A 26591-nucleotide genomic window follows, 5' to 3' on the forward strand; every position below is an offset into this window, starting at 1 on the left:
ACTTCTGATCATCTTTTTGTCTTGTTGACAGGTCCTCGGCATGGAGGCCCGGCGTCTAAGGCCACTATAGCCCGTTGGCTCAGAGAAGTCATTTTTTCTGCATTTCTGCTTTCAGGACGAGCTCCCCCTGAAGCGTTTAAAGCGCATTCCATGAGAGCTATTTCCGCCTTGTGGGCTGAAACAGGTGTCCTTTCTCTTCAAGAGATCTGTTGTGCAGCTACTTGGGCTTCTCAGCTCTCATTTTTACGGCATTACAGGCTGGATGTGGCAGCGAAGCAGGACGCGCGTTTTGGGGCACAGGTACTGGCTTGCGGAGTTGCCTGTTCCCACCCTACATAGGGAGTGCTTTTGTACATCCCATCAGTTAATCGATTCATCTGCTGTTGATGACAAGGAAGGGAAAATTAGGTTCTTACCTTGGTAATTTTCTTTCCTTTAGTCACAGCAGATGAATCATAGCAAAACTGATGGAGGGCATAGTGACGAAACAACTCACGGAATACCTAACCAAACACTCAATTCTACATGAGTCTCAATCAGGATTTAGATCAAATCATAGTACTGAAACTGTACTTGTGTCTGCAATGAATTCATTCAAATAAACAATTGCAACCGGTAAGAACATACTCGTACTACAATTTGACATGTCTAGTGCTTTTGACATGGTAGACCATGGAATATTACTACACCTGTTAGAATACTTTGGAATCGGAGGCCCAGTTCTCTTCAAAGGATTCCTCACCACCAGATCCTACCAAGTAACAACGAACAATGACAGATCACCACCCTGGATACCGGAATGTGGAGTTCCTCAGGGAATCCCCCCTTTCACCAACTATTTTCAACCTGATGATGATACCACTAGCCAAACTACTAGCCAATCAAAACCTTAACCCCTACATATATGCGGACGATGTCACGAGCCACATCCCGTTCAAAAGTAACCTAAACGAAATAACCAACGAGATCAATCAGAGCCTCCAAATCATGCACTCTTGGGCGGACTCATTCCAGTTAAAACTGAACGCGGAAAAAACTCAATGTTTAGTTCTCACTTCCCAATACAACACAATCAACTACCCTACCATAACCACACCTTACTGCACACTCCCTATCTCAGAAAATCTGAAAATTCTTGGAGTTACTATTGATCGAAACCTCACACTTGATACCCACGTGAAGAACACAACGAAAAAATGTTCTACTCAATGTGGAAACTCAAAAGAATAAAACCTTTTTTCCCCAAGAAATATCTTCCGCACCCTAGTACAGTCACTAGTGATAAGTCACCTGGACTACTGCAACGCCCTGTACGCAGGTTGTAAAGAAAATACCATCAAAAAACTCCAAACAGCCCAGAATACCGCAGCCCGACTCATCTTTGGAAAAAACAAATACGAAAGTGCGAAGCCTCTAAGAGAAAAACTGCACTGGCTCCCACTCAAGGAACGAATTGAGTTCAAGATCTGCACGACCGTACACAAAATTATTCACGCAGATGCCCCACTCTACATGCTAAACTTAGTGGACTTACCGCCCAGAAACGCCAGAAGATCAGCCCGCAAATTCCTCCATTTGAACTTCCCCAGCTGTAAAGGAATTAAATACAAACAGGCATACGCTACTACCTTTGCGTACAAAAGCACACAGATATGGAACACACTCCCCAATGTCCTGTAAACCATGGACAACTTAACTAGTTTTCGCAAATCTTTGAAGACACATCTCTCCAACAAGGCCTACAAAAGACATCCTTAATGATTCAAATCACTCCTTAAATCACCCCAGTGCTTTAAAACACCTCTCACACGACCTTACCTAACACCTTTCCATCTAAATCCTCATTTACCCTCAACTTATTACCTACTGTATCAAAGACTATGTAATGACTATATCATATTAACACCCTGTAAGCCACATTGAGCCTGCAAAAAGGTGGGATAATGTGGGGTACAAATGCAATAAATAAATAAAAAAAATCCATGATCCCTCCCTGTCAGACTTTGTGTTTTTGTTCAGTTCTTTCATGCAGATATTGTATCTCATCAGGAGGAGTTCTTATAGCTTCTACATGCTGTTCTATTGCAGGAGGTTGAGTTCGTCCCTCTTTTGTGTGGTTATTGCTCCGGTTCTGGGGCATTTGTTCGCTGTGAGGAAAGTTTATGTGATGTTATCATTCTTATTCACTGTGCTTCGGAAATTTCAAATACTGAAGACAGATGGGGCTAGCCGTCTAAGGGTCACTGTGGTTCTTCAGTGTTCTCTATCTTCACCTGCTGGTAGGCGGATACAACCCATCAGTTAATGGATTCATCTGCTGTGACTAAAGGAAAGAAAATTACCAAGGTAAGAGCCTAATTTTCCCATCTCTCCACTAATGCTTTATCTTCCCTGATCGCCCCTTTTACCCGTCAGTCATCTAGCAGTTCAACTGATTCTTTTTCCGGGTTCATGCTTTTAATATACCTAAACAATTACTTACTATCCAGCTTATTTTTGAAGGAGATCGCTGGCCATCTTCCGACACAAATCAGGAGATGGCCGGCGATCTCCTGAAGTCGGCTAAATCGGTATAATCGAAAGCCAATTTTGGCCGACTTCAACTGTGTTCCGTTGTGGGGCCGGCGAAACTTCAAAGGGGCATGTCGGCATGGTAGTGAAGGCAGGACATGGGCGGGATGTGGGTGTGCGTTGAGGTGGCCAGTTTCGCCTGATAATTGAAAAAAGAAAGCCGGCCTAGATGAGCATTTCGCCAGCTTCACTTGGTCCCTTTTTTTCAGGTCCAAGTCCCAAAAAAGTGCCTGAACTGACCAGATGACCACCGGACAGAATCGGGGATCACCTCCCCTGACTCCTCCAGTGGTCACAAACCCCCTTCCACCCTCAAAAAAACAACTTAAAACTTTTTTTGCCACTCTCTATGCCAGCCTCAAATGTCATACTCAGGTCCATCGCAGCAGTGTACAGGTCCCTAGAGCAGTTTTAGTGGGTGCAGTGGTCTTCAGGCAGGCGGACCCAGGCCCATCCGCTCACTACCTGTTACACTTGTGGTGAAAAATGGGAGCCCTTCAAAACCCACCCGAAACCCACTGTACTTACATGTAGGTGCCCCCCTTCACCCCTTAGGGCTATGGTAGTGGTGTAGTTGTGGGGTTTGGTGGGGGGGGGGGGGGTTGTGGGGCTCAGCACCCAAGGTAAGGGAGCTATGCACCTGGGAGCTATTTTAAATTTTTTAAAAACTTTTTAGAAGTGCCCCCTCGGGTGCCTGGTTGGTGTCCTGGCATTTGAGGGGGACCAGTGCACTACGAATCCTGGCCCCTGCCACGACCAAATGCCTTGGATTTGGCCGGGTTTGAGATGGCCGTTTTCGGTTTCCATTATGGGCAACAACCGAGGCCGGCCATCTCTGACATTTGGGAGGCCCCAACCGTATTATCGAAAAAAAAGATGGCCGGCCATCTTTTTCGCAAATACGGTTGGATCCGACCCTTCGCGGTGCTGGCCCCGGAGATGGCCGGCCATGGAGATGGGCATCCCCGTTCGAAAATGCACCTCCACATGTATTTGCCTCCAACGCAATCTTTTTTCAAAGTCCCTCTTAGCCTTCCTTATCAGCGCTTTGCATTTGACTTGACATTCCTTATGCTGTTTCTTATTATTTTCAGTCGGTTCCTTTTTCCATTTTTTGAAGGATTTTCTTTTAGCTCTAATAGCTTCCTTCACCTCACTTTTTAACCATGCCGGCTGTCGTTTGGTCTTCCTCCCTCTTTTTTTAATTAATGGAATATATTTATTTAGCCTGGGCTGCCAGGATGGTATTTTTGAACAGCATCCATGCCTGTTGTAAATTTTTGACCCTTGCAGCCGCTCCTTTAAGTTTTTTTTTTCACCGTTCGCATTTTATCATAGTCTCCTTTTTGAAAGTTAAGCGTTAACGTATTGGATCTCCTGTGTATAAGTACTCCAAAGCTAATATCAGATCTGAAGCTAATATCAAATCTGAAGAGTCCAGTAATGACACCACAATATATGGTCACTGTTGAATAGTAAAACACGAGGAAAAAGACCTCAAACACCCAAGCGCTTACTACAATTTCGTCATCTTCTGCTGGGGTTGTGTCATTCATCATTAATCTATAGTACCTCGTGGTATTTTAATATAATTTATTTCTTAATTACTTTTTTAAATACCTTTATAAAAAATTGGTTTTCCTTTTAAATTTTTGTTCAAATATAGCTCCCATTTCACAGCACAATGATTCAGCTGTATTCTTGTTTCATAGAACTATATTCAGAACATATGTGAAACAAGAAAAGTCGAGCACTTTTCCATGTACAGTCCTATTCCAACTACACTTCAGCGTAATACCGGATTCCAGATTTTGCAGTTCACCTTATGAAGTTATTCAACTGTTATTACTTCATATTTATAATATAGAAGAACAGAGTTCTACCAATAGGGGGAATCTAGTAATGAATTAACTTTCCAGTTAATTGAAATAATAATGCAAATTTGATTAAAAGGTCTAACAGTGTGCGCTGCTCCTTAATTAACTGATTGTGGAATAGTTATGACCTAAACACAATAGATTAGTATGACAACACATTTTTTTCTGAGTAATATCACTTGGAAGTAAACCCATACTTTTTTTCCAAATAACCTTAGTTATGGAAGAAGAACATTTCATTTGGGAGTTGGTGCCATCATCCAGTGAACAGTTCCATCAAATTTTAGAGTCTACAGTGTGATCTCTTTGGAGTCAGAGAGGTATCCATTGCATCCTATATAATTAAAAATAACCCAAAAATTGGAAGATACTAGTTATTGGGAACCTAATAATTCTTGACCAATAGCATTTCCAGTCCACTGAGGTATCTTCTGCATCAGATTCCAACTCTTAATCTTGGAACGTCTCAAAAATTTCTATAGCCAGGCATTCCTTTATGTCTTGTCAGTCACTAAGTTTGATGTAGCCATCCCACTCTTCACTATGTCTAAAGAGAAATGTTGGCTTTAAAAGGTGTCTCACATTTGATAGGAAGATGGGCCTCAAAGATTGGCACAAATCTGCCTATTATACCTTGAATCAACACAAATTTCATCTATGGCAGGATGTTGGGTTGCCAAAGACCCGCTCAGTCTGCAAGCTTTGATTGTGCAGCAATCTGCATTGAAGAAACAGCAGATCAAATCTCTGACCCAGAGATATTCTGCATCACCACTAAGAGTACAGGATGTATCTTCTGCACACAGTGACTTTCAGAATCTAGTTGTGGCCCAAAAAGAAGCCGCCTCATCCACAGGACAAGACAAAAATATGGCAAAGTTCTCAGCACGGCACCTTAAACTAGGCAGCACACCTCTTCACCAGATTCAAAAGATTTGCGCCATAATATCAGCACTAAATCAAGAATGAGGGTTGTGGGCACAAAATCTAATGGCATGGAATCTGGGCACTGAAACCTTGGTGCAGAACCTTAGTACAGAAGACTCAGTGCAGAAGCAGTAGCATAGAACCTGAACACTATAGTCTTAGTAGATTAAGCATTCAGATTCTCAAGAGTAGGTCACTTGATACAGTGTACAAACCTTCACTACTGAAGGATCAAGACAAGTTTATAGTAATAGAAGGTTATGGGGCTCATTTTCAAAAGAGAAAAATGTCTCAAAATGGCACTTGGAAGTTTTTCTGCCATAATGGAACAAAGCAAAAACATCCAGGGCGAAAAGTTGAACATTTTGTCTAGACCTGTTTCAATCACGTCTAAGTCAAAAAATGGTGCCCTGAGTGATGAGATGGCTACTGGAGGGATTAAGGCATGACCCCGCCTTACTTCCCCAGTGGTCACTGACCCCCTCCCAAGCCCTACAGATGTGAAAGAAACAGTACATACCAGCCTCTGTGACAGCTTCAGATGTTATGGCTAGGCCTATTAGAGCAGCAAGCTGGTCCCTGGAGTAGCCTAGTGATCAGTGCAGTGGACTGTAGAGAAGGGGAACCAGGCCCATATCCTACTGTAACTTGTACACTTGTGGTGGAAAGTGTGAGCCCTCCAAAACCCACCAAAAATCTAGTGTATCTACATATAGGTGACACCTGCAGACATAAAGGCTATTGTAATGGTATACAGTTGGGTACAGTAGGTTTTTGGTGGGTTCTGGAGGGCTCACCATACAATATAAGGGGGTAATGGTGAGATGTATATCTGGGACCTTTTATGTGTAGTCTATTGCAGTGCCTCCTAGGTTGCCCCACTGCTCTGCTGGGATGTCTGTGTGGCCAGTCTACTAGGAATGCTGGCTCCCGAGGAGCGAACTAACCACTGGGACAATAGGGCAGTGCATGAAGACACACAACAGTAGTGATCTCATTGTGCTCTAACCTCTATCTAGTTTAATCACTTTTGATAGGAGGTTAGGGACCCATGACCCTTTTTGCCTGAGTGCCCAGATCACTGTCAGTCCACCCCTGCTGCTCTCCCATACATCCCAAATGACTTGTTTTTGTGTGCTTTTCGTTTGGATTTTTTAAAAAATGGTCCTAAAAGATAGATGCACTGATTACAAAAACATCTTGCAAATTGCTTTTTTCGAAAGAAAAAGTTGGACGTTTTTCTTGTTTGAAAATGGCCATGTTTGGTACTGTATAGGGGTACTATTACAGTGACAAGTACAGTAAAGAACTCCAACTACCGCCCCATCTCCCTCCTACCCTTCCTCTCCAAGATACTTGAGCGCGCAGTCCACAGCCGCTGCCTTGATTTTCTCTCCTCTCATGCCATCCTCGATCCGCTTCAATCCGGTTTTCGCCCTCTTCACTCGACAGAAACAGCACTCTCTAAAGTCTGTAATGACCTGTTCCTTGCCAAATCCAGAGGCCACTACTCCATCCTCATCCTCCTCGATCTATCCGCCGCTTTTGACACTGTCAATCATGACTTACTTCTTGCCACACTGTCCTCATTTGGGTTCCAGGGCTCTGTCCTCTCCTGGTTCTCCTCCTATCTCTCCCACCGCACCTTCAAAGTTCACTCTCATGGATCTTCCTCCACCCCCATCCCCTTATCTGTTTGTGTTCCCCAGGGATCTGTCCTTGGACCCCTTCTCTTCTCAATCTACACCTCTTCCCTGGGCTCCCTGATCTCATCTCATGGTTTCCAGTATCATCTCTATGCTGATGACACCCAACTGTATCTCTCCACACCAGACATCACCGCGGAGACCCAGGCAAAGGTATCGGCCTGCTTATCCGACATTGCTGCCTGGATGTCCAACCGCCACCTGAAACTGAACATGTGCAAGACCGAGCTTATTGTCTTTCCACCAAAACCCACTTCTCCTCTGCCTCCACTTTCTATCTCAGTTGATAACACCCTCATCCTCCCCGTCTCATCTGCCCGCAACCTCAGAGTCATCTTTGACTCCTCTCTCTCCTTCTCTGCGCATATCCAGCAGATAGCCAAGACCTGTCACTTCTTCCTCTTTAACATCAGCAAAATTCGCCCTTTCCTCTCTGAACACATCACCCGAACTCTCGTCCATGCTCTCATTACCTCTCGCCTGGACTACTGCAACTTACTCCTCACTGGCCTCCCACTTAGCCATCTATCCCCGCTTCAATCTGTTCAGAACTCTGCTGCACGTCTCATATTCCGCCAGAACCGATATACTCATATCACCCCTCTCCTCAGGTCACTTCACTGGCTTCCGATCAGATACCGCATTCAATTCAAGCTTCTCCTTCGTACCTACAAATGCACTCAGTCTGCTGCCCCTCACTATCTTTCTACCCTCATCTCCCCTTACGTTCCCGCCCGTAACCTCCGTTCACAGGATAAATCCCTCCTCTCAGTACCCTTCTCCACCACCGCCAACTCCAGGCTCCGCTCATTCTGCCTCGCCTCACCCTATGCTTGGAACAACCTTCCTGAGCCCTTACGCCAAGCCCCCTCCCTGCCCGTCTTCAAGTCTTTGCTTAAAGCCCACCTCTTCAATGCTGCATTCGGCACCTAACCCTTACCGTTCAGTGAATCCAGACTGCCCCAATTTGACTGCCCCTATCGGACCGACCGTTCACTTGTCTATTAGATTGTAAGCTCTTTGAGCAGGGACTGTCTCTCTTTGTTAAATTGTACAGTGCTGCGTAACCCTAGTAGCGCTCTAGAAATGTTAAGTAGTAGTAGTAGTAAAGAAGTATTGGTAAATAGGCTGGGGTGAATCAGACAAAGTGTTAGGGTGTGATCATGCGTTGGGGTTGAAAACTGTCCGTTTCCTGATTAAAATGCCATATTTCATTATTCGGTGTTTGTCAGATACTGTGGGGTATGCCTTCTTGATCAGGTGAGGTTTTAGGTTTTTTCGGAATTCTAGATGATTGTTCATAGATTTCAGGCGTTTTGGTAGAGAATTCCAGAGCCGTGTGCATTTGTAAGAGAAACTTGACGCGTATATTGATTTATACTTCAAGCTTCTACAACTTGGGAAGTGAAGAGTTAAGTACGTTCTGGCTGATTCAGTTGCGTTTGTAATTGGTAAGTCAATTAGTTCAGACATATAGCTCGGATCTAGACCATGTATTATTCTGTAAACAAAGATACAAATCTTAAAAAAGATATGTTCCTTGATTGGTACCCGGTGTAGTTTTTCCCGGAGGGGTTTTGCGCTTTCAAATGTGGATTTTCCATAGATAAGTCTGGCTGCTGTATTCTGAACAGTCTTTAGTTTTCTTAGGATTTGTTCCCTGCAACCCGCATATACTCCATTGCAGTAATTGACATGTGTTAATACCAATGTTTGAATCATGTTGCGAAAAGTTTCCCTCAGGAAGAATTGTTTTACCTGTTTGAGTTTTCACATTGTGTGGAGCATTTTCTTTGTAATGGCGGTGGCTTGGTTCTTTAGTGTTAGGTTGCTGTCAATAATAATGCCGAGGATTTTCGGGTTATCTGAGATTGGAAGAGTGTGTTCCGGGGTATGTTTGGCTGTGAGGTGGTTTGTACAATGTTGAGATGAAAGAATAAGGCATTGTGTTTTTTCTTTTTTTGAGTTTTAGTTTGAATGTCATAGCCCAGGTATCCATTAGGCTTAGACTGTTTTTTATTATAGTGGTGATTTCTGAAAGGTTCAATTTGAAAGGTATGTATATTGTGACATCATCCGCATACAGAAAAGGGTTAAAGCCTTGATTGAAAAGAGACTTGGGTGAGAGAGGATGATCCCTGAGGTACTCTGCAGTCAGTTTCCCAGGGTGGAGAGATGTTGAAGTTTGACTTTACTTGATATGACCTTGTGGTTAGGAACCCCTTGATCCATTTGAGTATATTCCCTCTGATTCCTATCCTGTCGAGTATATTTAGTAGTATAATCTACACTGCCTCCACTGCATGCAGATCTATCTCACGAGTGGTTGCTCTGCAAATGTCCTATATGGAAGCTTCTCTTAAATGGTCTGATTCTGTAGACACAGATATGGTTGTGATTTGATGGGCTTCACCTTATCTTGGATAAGTAATTCAGTTCTATGATAACCAATGTAGTTCAGCCAATTTGAGTCATCCTATATAATAATTCTCACCTCCAACGTTCGGTCTCTGCCTGGGACCGTGGCTCCGTGGTCTGATTCCGGCAGTAGATCAGTGACATCATCCGTATCACACAGCCTCTTCTATCGCTTCTGTTTCTGCTGTTCGTGTGGTCCCGCCCTTGAGGGCGGGACCACAGGAACAGCTGAAACAGAAGCGAAAGAAGAGGCTGTGTGAAGCGTGTGGGAGGTAAAAACGTGCAGGAAGTGGGGAGGGGAGTCCTGAAACGACAGGGGAGGGAAGGGGGGGTCATGAACGACACGGGGGGGGGGGGAAGGGGGTCATGAAACTACAGAGGGGGGTCCTGAAACGACATGGGAGAGGGGATTCCTGGAAATCAACTGGAAGGGTAGGGGCAGGTCCTGGAACTGGAAGGGGAGGGGGGTCCTGGATCAGGGGGTAGGGGGGAGGAGGGGGGGGAGGGGGGTCCTGGAACTCAGAGAGGGGGGGAGAGTCGGAGTGGGAAGGGGAGAGTGGGGATGGGAAGAAGTGGCGGGGGGGGGGGGGGGGGGGTCCTGGAACTCACATGTGAAGAAGTGGGAGGGGTTTCAGGAACTCAGACAAGGGTGGAAGGGGGGAGGGGAAGGGGGTTCAGCAAACTCTCCGTCTCGCTGTGTCTTGCATATGCACTCGCACACACTGTCATTCTGACACACACACTCTCTCTCACAGACACAATCGCACCCAATCTCACTCTCTCTGTGACACACACACACACTCGCACAGTCACTCTCTCTCTCTCTCACACACACAGTCACTCTCACACACACACTCTCTCTCAAACATATACACTACGAGGAAAACCTTGCTAGCGCCCGTTTCCTTAAAAACTGAAATGGGCCTTTTTTTTACTAGTAAGATATAAAGAGTTGTGTAGATTTCTGTTGATCCTCTGTTTGATTAAGATAAAAAGCAAGTTTAGGAAGAACTTTTTCTCCCAGATGAAAGTGAGGATTCAGGTAAAACACAGAGCTAAAAGGCTGTACCATGACACCACATTCTAACATCCAAGGGCCGCATTTTGGTGATACTGCCTACATCAGGAATCCCAAAAGATAAATCCCAATGTGCATATACAGTGGTGGAAATAAGTATTTGATCCCTTGCTGATTTTGTAAGTTTGCCCACTGACAAAGACATGAGCAGCCCATAATTGAAGGGTAGGTTATTGGTAACAGTGAGAGATAGCACATCACAAATTAAATCCGGAAAATCACATTGTGGAAAGTATATGAATTTATTTGCATTCTGCAGAGGGAAATAAGTATTTAATCCCTCTGGCAAACAAGACCTAATACTTGGTGGCAAAACCCTTGTTGGCAAGCACAGCGGTCAGACGTCTTCTGTAGTTGATGATGAGGTTTGCACACATGTCAGGAGGAATTTTGGTCCACTCCTCTTTGCAGATCATCTCTAAATCATTAAGAGTTCTGGGCTGTCGCTTGGCAACTCGCAGCTTCAGCTCCCTCCATAAGTTTTCAATGGGATTAAGGTCTGGTGACTGGCTAGGCCACTCCATGACTCTAATGTGCTTCTTCCTGAGCCACTCCTTTGTTGCCTTGGCTGTATGTTTTGGGTCATTGTCGTGCTGGAAGACCCAGCCACGACCCATTTTTAAGGCCCTGGCGGAGGGAAGGAGGTTGTCACTCAGAATTGTACGGTACATGGCCCCATCCATTCTCCCATTGATGCGGTGAAGTAGTCCTGTGCCCTTAGCAGAGAAACACCCCCAAAACATAACATTTCCACCTCCATGCTTGACAGTGGGGACGGTGTTCTTTGGGTCATAGGCAGCATTTCTCTTCCTCCAAACACGGCGAGTTGAGTTCATGCCAAAGAGCTCAATTTTTGTCTCATCTGACCACAGCACCTTCTCCCAATCACTCTCGGCATCATCCAGGTGTTCACTGGCAAACTTCAGACGGGCCGTCACATGTGCCTTCCGGAGCAGGGGGACCTTGCGGGCACTGCAGGATTGCAATCCGTTATGTCGTAATGTGTTACCAATGGTTTTCGTGGTGACAGTGGTCCCAGCTGCCTTGAGATCATTGACAAGTTCCCCCCTTGTAGTTGTAGGCTGATTTCTAACCTTCCTCATGATCAAGGATACCCCACGAGGTGAGATTTTGCGTGGAGCCCCAGATCTTTGTCGATTGACAGTCATTTTGTACTTCTTCCATTTTCTTACTATGGCACCAACAGTTGTCTCCTTCTCGCCCAGCGTCTTACTGATGGTTTTGTAGCCCATTCCAGCCTTGTGCAGGTGTATGATCTTGTCCCTGACATCCTTAGACAGCTCCTTGCTCTTGGCCATTTTGTAGAGGTTAGAGTCTGACTGATTCACTGAGTCTGTGGACAGGTGTCTTTCATACAGGTGACCATTGCCGACAGCTGTCTGTCATGCAGGTAACGAGTTGATTTGGAGCATATACCTGGTCTGTAGGGGCCAGATCTCTTACTGGTTGGTGGGGGATCAAATACTTATTTCCCTCTGCAGAATGCAAATAAATTCATATACTTTCCACAATGTGATTTTCCGGATTTAATTTGTGATGTGCTATCTCTCACTGTTACCAATAACCTACCCTTCAATTATGGGCTGCTCATGTCTTTGTCAGTGGGCAAACTTACAAAATCAGCAAGGGATCAAATACTTATTTCCACCACTGTATAGAATGTAAATAGTTATACATACATCACAGTATGCAGTATGGAACAAACCACTCGCCTCCACCTACCCTCCTCTCTTCCTTCCCGTTCACATTAATTGATTTGATTTACTTACTTTATTTATTTTTTTGTCTATTAGATTGTAAGCTCTTTGAGCAGGGACTGTCTTTCTTCTATGTTTGTGCAGCGCTGTGTACGCCTTGTAGCGCTATAGAAATGCTAAATAGTAGTAGTAGTAACATACATTCATGTGCATTTATTTATCACAGGTCCTAATAGGTGGGAAAATGTGGGATACAAATGTGACAAATGGACTTATTTATTTATCAGGCGTGTTGATGCCATTAGTGTGCACTAATGCAGTAGAGTGCTTTATTAGTTCATCTAGCCCTGGTAGATTCAGAGACTGGATGAACCCTTCAAATCAACCACTTGGGTATCGATATATACTTTCACATCACGTTTTCTAGATCATGCATTTAGGAGAGACAGAACTGTAGGGAATGCAGTATTTTGTGACCCTTTTGCTTAGTGGCATCAATTCTCCCAGAATCAGCAAACGGTCTGGATTACTCCTTTTCAATGTAGGTATACATGTACCACCCTCAGCTTGGGAAAGCCCACTTGTATGGCTGATTTCTTTACTTGTTGATATAAAAAGCAAATGTACTTACCTGTAACAGGTATTCTTTTGTACAGTAAAATAAACCAGATACACTATTGCTCCTACCTCCACAAGAATCAATGTTAACTATGTGTAATGTCAAGCTATATACATTTTATTTGATTAGATAGGCAAAAGAAAGCTATTGTGTTCAACCTCCAGGATGTTAGAGCAAAAGTCTGGCACCTGGGATAAAAGCCGAATCCTGTGATTTAGCATAAGGCAGTGGTTCCTAAACCTGGTCCAGGAACATCCCAGCCAGTCTTGTTTTCAGTATATCCACAATAAATATTCATGAGATAGATTTGCATACTGTGGAGGCAGTGTAGATTCATTCCTCATGGTATGATACACATGAAGGGGCACACAAGTATTTTCTGAGCTCTGAGATGTCATCACCTACTTGTGTGTCTGATTTATCTACTTATGGAGAATAGGTGTGCAATTTTGCTTTATTGTTTATTTGAAGATCAGTAAAGAAATAGATAAGTAGAATAAAATATTGTTTCAATTGTTTTTTAGCTGACTTATTTGATATTCTGCTACCCATGTTGAACATTTACCAAGAATTTGTTCGTAATCACCAGTATAGTCTGCAAGTGCTGGCAAACTGTAAGCAAAACAGAGATTTTGATAAGCTCTTGAAGCAATATGAAGCCAATCCTGCTTGTGAGGGGAGGATGTTGGAAACCTTTTTAACTTATCCTATGTTTCAGGTAAGTTTCCTATGCTTGTTTTAATTGCACATGTCCAGAAATTCAGATGTACTATTATATCATAAGAATAAAAAGTGACCCTTGTAATTTGCTCAATAGAGAAGTCATCTGGAAACTAGCACATACGTTGCATGAGTTCTTTAATTAAAGAACATGAGTCATTCCCCCCCCCCCCCCCCAAAAAAAAAAAAAAAAGATGGCACGATTTCATGGCATTTTGGTATTCCTAAAAGGAACTGTACATGTTGCCATGGCTATATCTGAAGACTGTATTCTGTGAGAGACACTGTAATGATGTAACTAAATGGGAGTTTGTTCATTATGAGAGATCCCATAGCTGTCAGTGCTTAGTAGATAATCAGTGTCCATGTCACGCTACATTTTGGAAGACTATTTCTTAATCGCCTGAGGGGATGTTAAGTAGAAAATGATTTTCCTCAACTCCTTTGTAAGTTAATTTTTGGCAGATAAGAAAAACTAGAGGGAAAAAAAGAATGGATGAATGAATGATGTGAGAATGTATTTTATTAGCATTATCAGTAATATGGGCCTTGAAGTTCAATTAATGCCATGTTCTAAAAGCCTTGCAGGCATTTAAAAGGTATTAATGCCATGTAGTGGTGATTGTTAGCTGATTGACAGTATTGTGCTGTGTTCAGGCTTTGTCCATTATTGTGCTGATTTGTCTGCACTGATAAACTGTGGAGATGGCATTACGTGATAATTATTTAAAAAAGAAAATGTATTGTTATAAAACATTTTAGTGTTTCAATTATCATGCCAGCAGACTAGCAAAGAGATCCTGCTCTCCTTTGCTTTGCTGTTAGCTTAAAGAGAATTAAAATGTAAATGTAGAAATATGGTTCATGCTTACATGTGAAAATACATTCTATAGAGAATAGTTGATCAAAAAATGTCATTGAAAAGTAGTCTAACAAAATACTAAACAAGTTGCTAACTCATTATTTGTGTTCAGATTCCTAGGTATATTATAACACTTCATGAACTTCTGGCTCACACACCCCATGAACATGTGGAAAGAAAGAGTTTGGAATTTGCTAAATCAAAGCTGGAAGAATTATCAAGGTAAGATCTTGGGGGCATACTATCTATACTTACAGTCTTGTATTAATTTATATGGAAGTTTAAGAAGAGAGAAACTAAGAGACCATTTGGGTTTCTGACAGGTTATCTGATTGAAAAATATTTTAGCATTTTCCTTTTGACATTTTGTATAAACTAGTTGCAAAAGTAACACAAGGCTCCCTTCAGATAGGTTGTCTCACCTTTCCACTGGAAAATTGTTTTGAACAATGTTGATATTTGTTTTTTTCATCCAAAAAAATTGAGAGAACAAAAATTATCTATATGTTGGGGCACAGATAATTTAATCTGAGTAAGAAGTGACAACTGACATTCCAGAAGAGAGGAAACTACATCTTATGTGCGCAGTTTGTCAGTTTCATCAAGGACTATGTGACAGTCTCCCTTTGGAGCATTCCTAGTCCTGGCTGATCTTGAAGATCAGAAATTAGGCTTGGGAATCTAACCCAGAGCATCTGGCAATCCCAAGACTGTCATTTTGAAAAGCTTTGTAATCACTACCGAAAGGCAAATGTCACTCAGTAATTAATAAATTTTAGCCATACACTACTAAACTTCCTCTCTGATAAGGATTTTTCACCTGTGGTTCATGTGAAAAATATCTTTGGTGAATAGGGTTTTAAATATTAGCAGTCCAAACTGAGCTTTCAGTTCACCCTTTTTGTCCTTTTGGTACAACGTTTATGTAATATAGTTTAAAATAAGAGATCAGAATGTACAACCCATATACCATATAGTTTACAATAACATTTTGAAATGCAGGGTAATGCATGATGAGGTGAGCGATACAGAAAATATCCGGAAGAACCTTGCCATAGAGAGAATGATAGTGGAAGGATGTGACATATTATTAGACACCAGTCAGACTTTTATTCACCAAGGTAAGTCTGTCTCTGATACCTAAAATGAATATTGAATATCTGTGGTATGTTGGCCACTAAAACCTACACAGTTAAGTGCAATATTCAGCCGTTAACCGCATAAACTGAACTACATAAGACAGTACTGCTTTTTATGCAGCCCAATTTATGCGGTTATCTTATGCGGTTAAGGGCTGAATATTGGCACTTAACCTTATAAGTGCCAACTCCACCCCTGGAATGCCCACAAGTTTGCCGGTTTCGGCTCAGGTGCTAAATGCAAATATTAGCAGCACTAACCAGATAAGTGCCATTGAATATTCATGGTTAGCAACTGACAAGTGATTTAAATGGCTAGGAGCCTCTCTGAACCGTTTAAATTGCTTTGAATATCGGGCGGACTAGTTTTCAAGTGTCACTGTTTTCAAGTGCTTTTATTATAGGCTACTGAGTTATGACACTAATAAAGTTTATTATCTTCTAGTGACATCATCACATTTTTAGGCATAATAACGTTACACCGTCAGAAGTGATACAACACTGAAATACCATTTAAATTACCGTGATCCAGTGATTATTTTGCGGCTTGATTTTGTGCTCAGTAAAAGAAGCCCTAAGTGCCCCATCAGGTAGTGGGGGGATGGGCCTGGTTCCGCCTGCCTGAAGTGCACTGCACCCACTAAAAATTGCTCCAGGGACCTGCATACTGCTGTGATCGAGCTGGGTATGACATTTGAAGCTGGCATAGAGGCTGGAAAAAATGTTAAATTTTTTTTTTTGGGTGGGAGGGGGTTGGTGACCACTGGGAGAGTAAGGGGAGGTCATCCCCGATTTCCTCTGGTGGTCATGTGGTCAGTTTGGGCACATTTTCGAGGCTTGGTTGTGAAAAAAAATGGACCAAATAAAGTCGGCCACATGCTCGTCAAGGACACCCTTCTTTTTCCATTATCGGCCAAGGACGCCCATCTCTAAATCACACCCTGGTCCCGCCTTCGGTATGGTGCCGACACGCCCCTGTGAATTTTGGTCATCCCCGTGACAGAAAGCAGTTGAGGACGCCCAAAATCAGCTTTCGATTATGCCAATTTGGGCGACCCTGAGAGAAGGACGCCCATCTCCCAATTTGTGTCGGAAGATAGGTGTCCTTCTCTTTCGAAAGTTCACCTGCTGGTGTATTTATTTATTTATTGCATTTGTACCCCACATTTTCCCACCTCTTTGCAGGCTCAATGTGGCTTACAATACATCATGGATAGTGGAAATAAGAAGAGAATAGACATTTGGTGTTACAGAAGGATTTTGGGTTACATGGTAGTAGAATACATGATGGTAATATAACAGAAGGCATTACTAAACATTTCTGGATATATGTGTGGAGTTTTACGTGTGTTGATCTTTGTGGTATATCTTGTCAAAGAGATGGGTCTTCAGTAGTTTGCGGAAGTTGGTCAGTTCATAGATCGCTTTTAGGTTGCGTGGTAACGCGTTCCATAATTGCGTACTCGTATAGGAAAAGGTTGATGTGTGCATTAGTTTGTATTTTAGACCTTTACAGTTGGGGAAATGAAGATTAAGGAATATGCAAGATGATTTTTTAGCATTCCTGGATGGTAGGTCTATCAGGTGTGACATGTAGGCTGGGGCATCGCCATGGATGATTTTGTGAACTAAGGTGCATACTTTGAACGTGATGCGTTCTTTGAGTGGAGCCAGTGTAACTTCTCTAGTAGGGGTTTTGCACTTTCGTATCTTGATTTTCCGAATATGAGTCTGGCTGCAGTGTTCTGGGCTGTTTGGAGTTTTTTAAAGTATTTGTTCTTTGCAGCCAGCGTAGAGTGAGTTGAAGTAGTCTAGATGACTGAGTACTAATGATTGTACCAGATTACGGAAGACAGTCCTTGGGAAGAAAGGTCTTACTCTTTTTAATTTCCACATTGAGTGGAACATCTTTTTCTCAAGTGTGTACCATGGTCTCTATTGCAACCTCACTATCGGTATACTCTGACTTCCCTGTTTTGGTGATATCTTTGAGAGATACCTTGTTGAATGACTATTGGCCTTCCCCCAGATTCTAGTTTAAAAACTGCTCTATCTCCTTTTTAAATGCTGATGCCAGCAGCCTGGTCCCACCCTGGTTAAGGTGGAGTCCATCATTCCAGAATAGGCTCCCCCTTCCCCAGAGTGTTGCCCAGTTCCTTACAGATCTAAAACCCTCCTCCCTGCGCCATCGCCTAATCCACACATTGAGACTCCAGAGCAAGTTTTATAAATAGGGGGAAAAGGGTATGGAGACTAGGGGATGTGTTTACTAAGCCTCCATTATGTATGTGCGTTAACCGTGTATGAACCTACAATAGCCCTATAGGTGCCTACATGGTTACCGCGTGCGCTAATTATAGGTGTGTTAAAAATGCTAGCGCACTTTAGTAAACATGGCCCAAGATGATAAAGTTTTTCTTTTTTTTTGCCTATTAATAACCTACAATTTCTCCTTTAAACCCCAATGTTTAAGTTCCCAAAGCACAGAGCAAAATAATGTTCACTTATCAGAGAAATGTTCTCTCATCTCAGAACTTCTAGAAGTGAAGTAGAAGAACAGTGATAAGGCTTGCCTGAACTGTACAGTCATTTTACAAGTATTTACATGTGTAAATAGTGTGATTACATGTGTAAATTGGAAACACATAGATACAGTGATTTCATAAAGCCACTATTTGCATGGGTAGATATCCAAGATGCAGAGATTTCAAAGGGGCATGGTTTGGGCAGTCCAAAAATTTATATGTATATTTCCCGTTTTACAGTGGAAATATCTGTATATTTAAACAAATTTCCCTGTCAGCTCTGAGGAATAGGGTTTTTAAAAGTGCGCATTTGAGTCATGAGTGTAAATGAAAGATTTATCCTTAATCCTTATAATTTCTGCTAAAATGGTTTTGGCAGCTTTGCTAGTTAATTGGCACCACTTATACTGCCAAGTATACGTGGTAATGCTGGCACTTATATGTGGAAGCTGCCTTGTTTTTAACATATAGTTTTGCGAATTTGCTGTTTGTGCTGTATATGCCATGAAACACATATATTTGGTGGCATCCTTATACATATTTTACAAAAGACTATGTTCGGCAGACCCTTTTAATTAATTTAATTTATTAGGATTTATTAACTATCTCTAAAGATGTTCACCCAAGTTTTGTAAAATACCATGGAAATGGGAATGTTCTGAACATATTATTTCCTGTGTTTACCTCCTATATAAAATGGGGCTTTTTATGAAGCGGTTCACTGTTATCAACTCATTTTGTTTCTACCTTTAAAAGAACTTAATAAATTGGTAAAAAGCTGGACCTATGCTGACTCAGTCCCATTAATCTGAACTCTAACAAAAATGGGAATCGAATCTGTGCTATCGTCATAGAGATATTGATTGGATAACCTTTTGGTCTAAATCCAACAGACCCATTCTTTCTGCAGGTATAACCCATTCATCATTTTTTGTTCTTCACAGAGGTTATTGGACTCCTTCCAAACTGGCTAAATTAACCAGATCAACATCTCCTCCAAAGTGTTGGTCTTGTTCAGCTCCTATTGGTCATCTAAAGCACCTTCTCTTTGAATGTTTTCATGTTCACACCTTCTGGACTCTAATATGGAATAAAATAAAAGCAATTATTCCCTTCTCCTTCCCTGATGGTTTGTCATACGATGTGATAATACTCCATTCTTCAACCCCTAAACTCACACTTGAACAACAGTATCAAAAACTTTTAATATAAACATGGTTCTTGCCACTCACCTAATAATATTTCACTGGAAGAACAACTGTCATTTAAACATTCATGAATATTGGAATCATCTCTTTACCATTATAAATTATGAAGAATCTGCAACCTTTAAATTTCATCATTTATCCATCTTTAAAAAGCATTGGGCTCCTTTTGATCATTACATCAAAACAGCAGTATCTCCTTGAGTTTAGATATCTTATATTTATACTTATTTATTTTATTTTTTATTTGTCGCATTTGTACCCCACATTTTCCCACCTATTTGCAGGCTCAATGTGGCTTACATAGTACCGTCAAAGGCGTATGCCCAGTTGGTGTTTAACAAATACAAAGTTGTATAGTGATCATATGAGGTATAAGTGGAGGGCCGGAATGGATGAAGATTGCATGTTGTCCTGTTCGGTCATAGTCATGCTGTGTTGGTAGGTGAAGAGTGTTAGGTGGGGTCGGGGTAGGCCTTTTTGAAGAGGTTGGGTTTTAGTGATTTCCTGAAGTTCAAGTGGTCATAGATTGTTTTCACAGCTTTTGGGAGCCCATTCCATAGTTGTGCGCTTAAGTAGGAGAAGCCGGCTGCATAGGTTGTCTTCTTTTCAGTCCTTTGCAACTTGGGTAGTGTAGGATTAAGTAAGATCTTGACGATTTGACTTTGTTTCTTATTGGTAAGTCTATGAGGTCTGTCATGTATCCCGGGACTATGCCGTATATGATTTTGTGGACTAAGGTGCATATTTTGAAGATGATCCGTTCTTTGATTGGGAGCCAGTGTAACTTTTCTCGAAGGGGTTTGGCACTTTTGAAGCGCGTTTTGCTGAATATCAGCCTGGCTGCTGTATTTTGTGCGGTCTGGAGTTTTTTTTATGAGTTGTTCTTTGCAGCCCGCGTATATTCCGTTGCAATAGTCTGCATGGCTTAGGACCATTGATTGTATAAGGTATTGAAATGTTGCTCTTGGGAGAAAGGTTTTAATCGTTTGAGCTTCCACATTGAATAGAACATTTTCCTTGTTACAGAGTTTACTTGGCTCTCAAGGGTTAGGTTGCGATCGAGTGTGACACCAAGTATTTTCAAACTGTCTGAGGTAGGGAGGGTATGTCCTGGAGTGTTTAAGGTTGTGGGTTTGTATTTGTTATGTGGCGAGGTTGTGGGTTTGTATTTGTTATGTGGCGAGGAGAGGATGAGGCAATGTGTTTTTTCGGTGTTCAGTTTTAGCTGGAATGAGTTTGCCCGGGAGTCCATGATGTTTAGACTATCGTTGATATTGTTGGTTATTTCTGTCAGATCATGTCTGAAGGGGATGTATATTGTAACTAACATCGTCTGTGTAAATGAATGGGTTAAGGCCTCGGTTGGATAAGGATTGTGCCAGTGGAATCATCATCATGTTGAATAGTATTGATGATAATGGTGATCCTTGAGGTACTCCGCATACTGCTTTTCATGGTGGTGATATGTTTGACTTTGATTTTACTTGATGAGTTCTGGTGGTTAGAAAGCCTTTAATCCAGTTAAGTACGTTACCTTCAATCCCAAAGTGGCTTAGTATTCTTAGTAGTATGTTGTGGTCTACCATGTCGAATGCGCTCGACATGTCGAATTGGAGGAGGAGTATGCTGTTGCCTGTGGCCATCTCCTCCTTGAATTTGGCCAGGAGGGTGACTAGGACAGTTTCTGTGCTTTGGTGGGATCGGAATCCTGATTGTGAGTTGTGTGATATTGAGAACTTGTCCAAGTATTCTGTAAGCTGTTTAGTCACAAAGCTCACCATCATTTTTACTACTAGTGGGATAGATGCGACTTATTTTTATGTTTGCTTTTTTGTAATGCATTTGGATTTTTTCTCTTTTTCATATGTTATACATTGTATGTTGTCTTTTTTTTTAATTTCTATGAAAACTCAATAAAAATGATTAAAAAACAAACAAACCTATGATCGTTTCCATTCTGCTTAACCCATGATGACTCAAGGCGGATCACAGAGATAAGAAATTGGGCCATAATCCCAAGAGGAAACAACATAATCGTATATAATCACATACCCCACAGTATCTGACATAAACACCGAATAATGAAATATGGCATTTTAATCAGGAAATGGACACTTTTCAACTCTGACGCATGATCACACCCTAATATTTTGTGTGAATCACCCCAACCTATTTACCGATACTTCTTATTGTACTTGTCACCCCTATACTGTTTTTGTTCACACCTGTAACCACCAGTCTGTAACCACCTCTCCGGAACTATGTAAGCCACTTTAAGCCTACTAATAAGTGGGAAAAGGTGGGATACAAGTGTAACAAATTTATTTATTTATTTATTTATTGCATTTGTATCCCACATTTTCCCACCTCTTTGTAGGCTCAGTGTGGCTTACAATATATCATGAATGGTGGAAGTATATGAGAAAGTAGACATTTAGTATTACAGAAGGATCTTGGTTAATATTATAGTTATTAGTAAAAAAGGCCTGTTTCTGACACAAATGAAACGGGCGCTAGCAAGGGTTTCCTCGGAGTGTGTATGTTTGGGAGAGTGTATGTGAGAGTGACTGTTTGAGAGTCAGAGTGAAAGTGTGAGTGAGTGTGTGTGTGTGAGAGAGAGAGAGAGTGAGTCTGGATGTGAGTGTGTTTGTGAGAGAGTGTGTGTGTGAGAATGAGAGTGTGTGTATGTGAGACACAGTGTGAGAGAGAGTGTGTGTGTGAGACACAGATTCTCTGTGAGAGTGAGTGTATGAGACCAAGCGAGTGTGTGAGTGACTGTGTGGCACATAGAGAGTGAATGTGATACAGTGTGAGACAGAGTGTGTGAGAGTGAGAGTCAGAAAGACATTGTATATGAGAGAGAGAGTGTGAGCCCTGCCCTCCCAATCCATGCCCATCTGTCCCCTGCCCCCTCCATTCATCCTTTTCCAGTAATTCCCCTCTCTCCCTGAGCCCTGCCCTCCCAATCCATGCCCATCCATGCTCCTCTGTCACCTGCCCCCTCCATTCATTGCTATCCAGCAATTCCCCTCTCTCCCTGAGCCCTGCCCTGCAATCCATATCCATCCATGCCCATCTGTCCCCTCCATTCATCCCTATCCAGCAATTCCCCTCTCCCTGAGCCCTGCCCTCCCAATCCATGCCCATCCATGCTCCTCTGTCACCTTCCCCCTCCATTGATCCCTATCCAGCAATTCCCCTCTCTTCCTGAGCCCTGCCCTGTAATCCATATCCATCCATGCCCATCTGTCCCCTCCATTCATCCCTATCCAGCAATTCCCCTCTCTCCCTGAGCCCTGCCCTCCCAATCCATGCCCATCCATGCTCCTCTGTCCCCTGCCCCCTCCATTCATCCCTTTCCAGCAATTCCCCTCTCTCCCTGAGCCCTGCCCTCCCAATCCATGCCCATCCATGCTCCTCTGTCCCCTGCCGCCTCCATTCATCCTTTTCCAGCAAGTCCCCTCTCTCCCTTCCATGACCCCCCCTTGCATCCATGCTCCTCTCTCTCCCATGTCCCAGCCTGGCCCGCCCTCTTCTCCCCCCCCCCCTTCGCATCCATGCTGTCGTTTCTCCCCTGCCCTCCCGATCCCATTGTTCAACTTTACTGCCCACCCTCTTCTCTCCCCCCAACATCCCTTTTTTTTTTCTTCTTTTTAAATTTACCTCGGTGGCGGTTCCGGCAGTGCAGCGTCAGGGAAGGAGGCGGCGCTCCCGACGTCTAGCCTTCCCTTCGCTGTGTTCCGCCTTCTTCTGACGTCATCCTTGACGTCAGAAGAAGGCGGAACACAGCGAAGGGAAGGCTAGAGACGTCGGGAGCGCCGCCTCCTTCCCTGACGCTGCGCTGCCGGAATTGTTTTTTTTTTTTTCCGCCCTCGACGTCATGACGTTTGACGCGAGGGCGGGGCAGAGACGACTGGGTGGCTTCACACCATGAATCCACAAACCCTACAGCCAGGGAGTGTTTGAGTGGCTTCAGAACGTTGTCTTCAGAATGTTCACGGTGTGTTTTATTATATTAGATAAACATGATAGTAGTATAACAAGCAGCTATTATATGACAGTTCTGGATGTGTGTGGAGGAGTTCACATTTGTTGATCTTTGTGGTATGCCTTGTTAAAGAGATGGGTCTTCAGTAGTTTGCGGAAGTTAATTAGTTCATAAATCGTTTTTAAGTTACGCGGCAGCGCGTTCCAGAACTGTGTACTGAGGTATGAAAAGGTAGATGCATGCGTTAGTTTGTATTTTAAATCTTTACAGTTGGGGAAGTGAAGATTGAAGAATGTGCGGGATGATTTTTTAGCATTCCTGGGTGGTAAGTCTATTAGGTCTGACATGTAGGCTGGAGCATCTCCATGAATGATTTTGTAAACTAGGGAGCATATTTTGAACGTGATGCGTTCTTTAAGTGGGAGGCAGTGTAGCTTTTCTCGTAGCGGCTTAGCACTTTCGTATTTTGATTTAACAAATATGAGTCTAGCTGCAGTGTTCTGTAAATTGCTTATCTGTTAAACAAATAATGTTCAAATTTCACACATTTCCGAAATATACAGTAGGTTTTAATGTCTCTTAAGCTGCTGGGTAATTAGTTCCACAACTCAGGACCACTGCCTATAATAGATCTTTTCCTTATAGAAGATGTATAGCATAAAGAATTTGCAGATATAGTTAGTCTTATCTCTTGTAAAGAACGTAACGATCTAGCAGCAGAATTTAGAGATAGAGAATCACATAGATAAGCTGGGGCCAGATCATACAATATTTTGGAGGAAAAAAATCAATAATTTGAAGTATATCTCGGCTCTCACTGGATGCCAGTGTAATCGTACCAGAAGTGGAGTGGCAGAATCAGTAGATTTATCTCCCAGTATCAATTTTGTTGTCACATTCTGATCAATCTGCAATCTTTGTTTCTGTGAATCTGGCAAACCTAGCAGAAAGATGTTCCAGTTATCTAGCTGACTCATAATTGCCACTAACAGTATTATTTTTGAGTGCAAAGGGTCTAAAAAAGTTTTTTTAACCATTTCATTTACATGTTTTTCCATACTCCCCCTCCAAGAATTGTAATATGCAATTTGAGGGGAATTTCTGAAGTAGGTAGTTTTATCTTAATCTGTGGTAGCTCTGTTTTTATCCCCTACCCACAAAATATTGTTTTGTCTTTTCTGGGTTGATCTTTAGGTCATTTAATAACACCCATTGGCAGATTTTACTGAACACCTTGGTTATCAAGATGGCAGTTTGATGAGGTGACCTATCCACAGGGAACAATAAGGAGATGTCATCCACATAAGAAGAATAATGAACTTAAAAAGACTTGTTGCAAACTGCTCATATAAATATCAAATAATATTGTGGAAAGTAATGAGTCCTGTGGCACCCCTCGTGTCAGGTTCGATGTTAAAGAAAACCTGATAGCCACTTCAGTACTTCCTCAGAGTAATTTTGTTTTTTTTAATTATAGTTTCAACCGTTAGCATTAGCGTGCGCTAAAAACACAATCACACTTTAGTAAATGGGGCCCTTATTGATTAAAGGACCCGTTCCGGACTTGAAGGCTCTTAGTGTTTTCTTTCTTTCCTTTTAAATAATTCCCACGCTTCATGTAAATTTAGATTCTGGCAGTTGCTACATTTAATTTTTTTCTAATAATCTTTCTCTTTTTATCATAGTCTCCCCTTTATAAAATAATAGTTACAGTAATTCAAGGAGTAGTTGCTTGCATGTGTTAAAGGAATAACATTATGTGTGTCTCAACATGTTAAATGGCAAAAATGTGTGTTATTTTACCATGAGGAGAAATTAGATCTTACCTGCTAATTTGCTTTCCTTTAGTCCCTCCAGACCGGACCAGGATTGGACTGATGGGTTGTGCACGCCTACCAGCAGGTGGAGACTGAGAAAATTCTAAGACTAGAGAGCCAATGAGAGCCCTGGCCATGTGACCCTAGCCTCAGTATTTGACTAACAAAGCAGGAAAGAAAGAAAGACCACCCTTCTGTGCATCATCAAATCCAAACAGCCACAAAGCACTCGTTAAATGTGCTTAAACAACGGCAATGCCGTGTATTAGAGCTCACCAGCAACTCTCACCAGAGAAGTGGTATGGCCCACTTAAAGTTTTATATGCATATACCCGCATCTTTATTTTATTATTATTATTATATTATTATTATTTTTTAAATTACTCCGTGTGTGGGAAAGAAATGAACTCACTTCCAAACCTAAGAAAAAAATTTGAAGAGTTGACAGAACATGGGAGGGGCCTGGTCCAGTCCGGAGGGACTAAAGGAAAGCAAATTAGCAGGTAAGATCTAATTTCTCCTTCCTTAGCGTCCCTCCGGACCGGACCAGGATTGGACTGATGGGAAGTACCAAAGCAGTAATCTTAAGGGAGGGACCCTATCAAACCCACTGAGAATACCCAAGTTGCAAAGACCGCCTCCTGGCGACAATGAACATCTAGTCCGTACTAATCAGAAAAAGAATGAAGCGAAGCCCTTGTTGCCGCCTTTGCAAAGTACGGAGAGGGCAGTAAAAATCGCTCTGCCAAGGAAAACCGCTTATCAAGCTATAAAATGTGTTATAACACTCTCTGGAACTACTGTCCCGGTTCGAAGACAAATAGAAATTCTCATTTCCTTAAACTATTTATTTATTTTTGTTACATTTGTACCCCGCGCTTTCCCAGTCATGGCAGGCTCAATGCGGCTTACATGGGGCAATGGAGGGTTAAGTAACTTGCCCAGAGTCACAAGGAGCTGCCTGTGCCTGAAGTGGGAATCGAACTCAGTTCCTCAGTTCCCCAGGACCAAAGTCCACCACCCTAACCACTAGGCCACTCCTCCACAGATATATAGTGGGTTAGAAATGGTCAAACCCTTACGCCGACTGGCTAGAAGGACAAAAAGACGATCCGAGCACCAAAAATGTTCAATAGCTGCCAAATAGCGTGTAACAGCTCTCTTAATATGTAAGAGCTCTCTTAATATCTAAAGTAATCAATTTCCTGTGATCTTCCATGCCCGAATAAGACCGCAGAACAGGAAGAAAAAACTGAGTGGGAAAGATGACAACGTGAAACTACGATAGACAGAAAACAAGGAACCAGATATAGAACTACTCCAGACGTAGACGTACTTGCTCCTTGAAACAAAATCCAAAAAGAAAACGGAGAGCTGCAGGAAAGAAACTTGCAGCCCCGAGACTCTCCTAGTTTTAT

General features: G+C 42.4%; 1 protein-coding gene across 1 annotated transcript in view; it reads left to right on the forward strand.

The window, feature by feature from the left end:
• RASGRF2 (Ras protein specific guanine nucleotide releasing factor 2) overlaps nucleotides 1–26591 on the forward strand; it is an 839627-nt gene that overhangs the window by 343087 nt on the left and 469949 nt on the right. Inside the window, exons 7-9 of the mRNA XM_030193334.1 lie at nucleotides 13439–13632; nucleotides 14609–14718; nucleotides 15499–15617. Coding sequence (XP_030049194.1) covers nucleotides 13439–13632; nucleotides 14609–14718; nucleotides 15499–15617 — 423 coding nt within the window. The remainder of the gene's footprint in view (nucleotides 1–13438; nucleotides 13633–14608; nucleotides 14719–15498; nucleotides 15618–26591) is intronic.

This window comes from Microcaecilia unicolor, chromosome 2, assembly GCF_901765095.1.
Source record: "Microcaecilia unicolor chromosome 2, aMicUni1.1, whole genome shotgun sequence".
NCBI classification, from domain to species: Eukaryota; Metazoa; Chordata; class Amphibia; order Gymnophiona; family Siphonopidae; genus Microcaecilia; species Microcaecilia unicolor.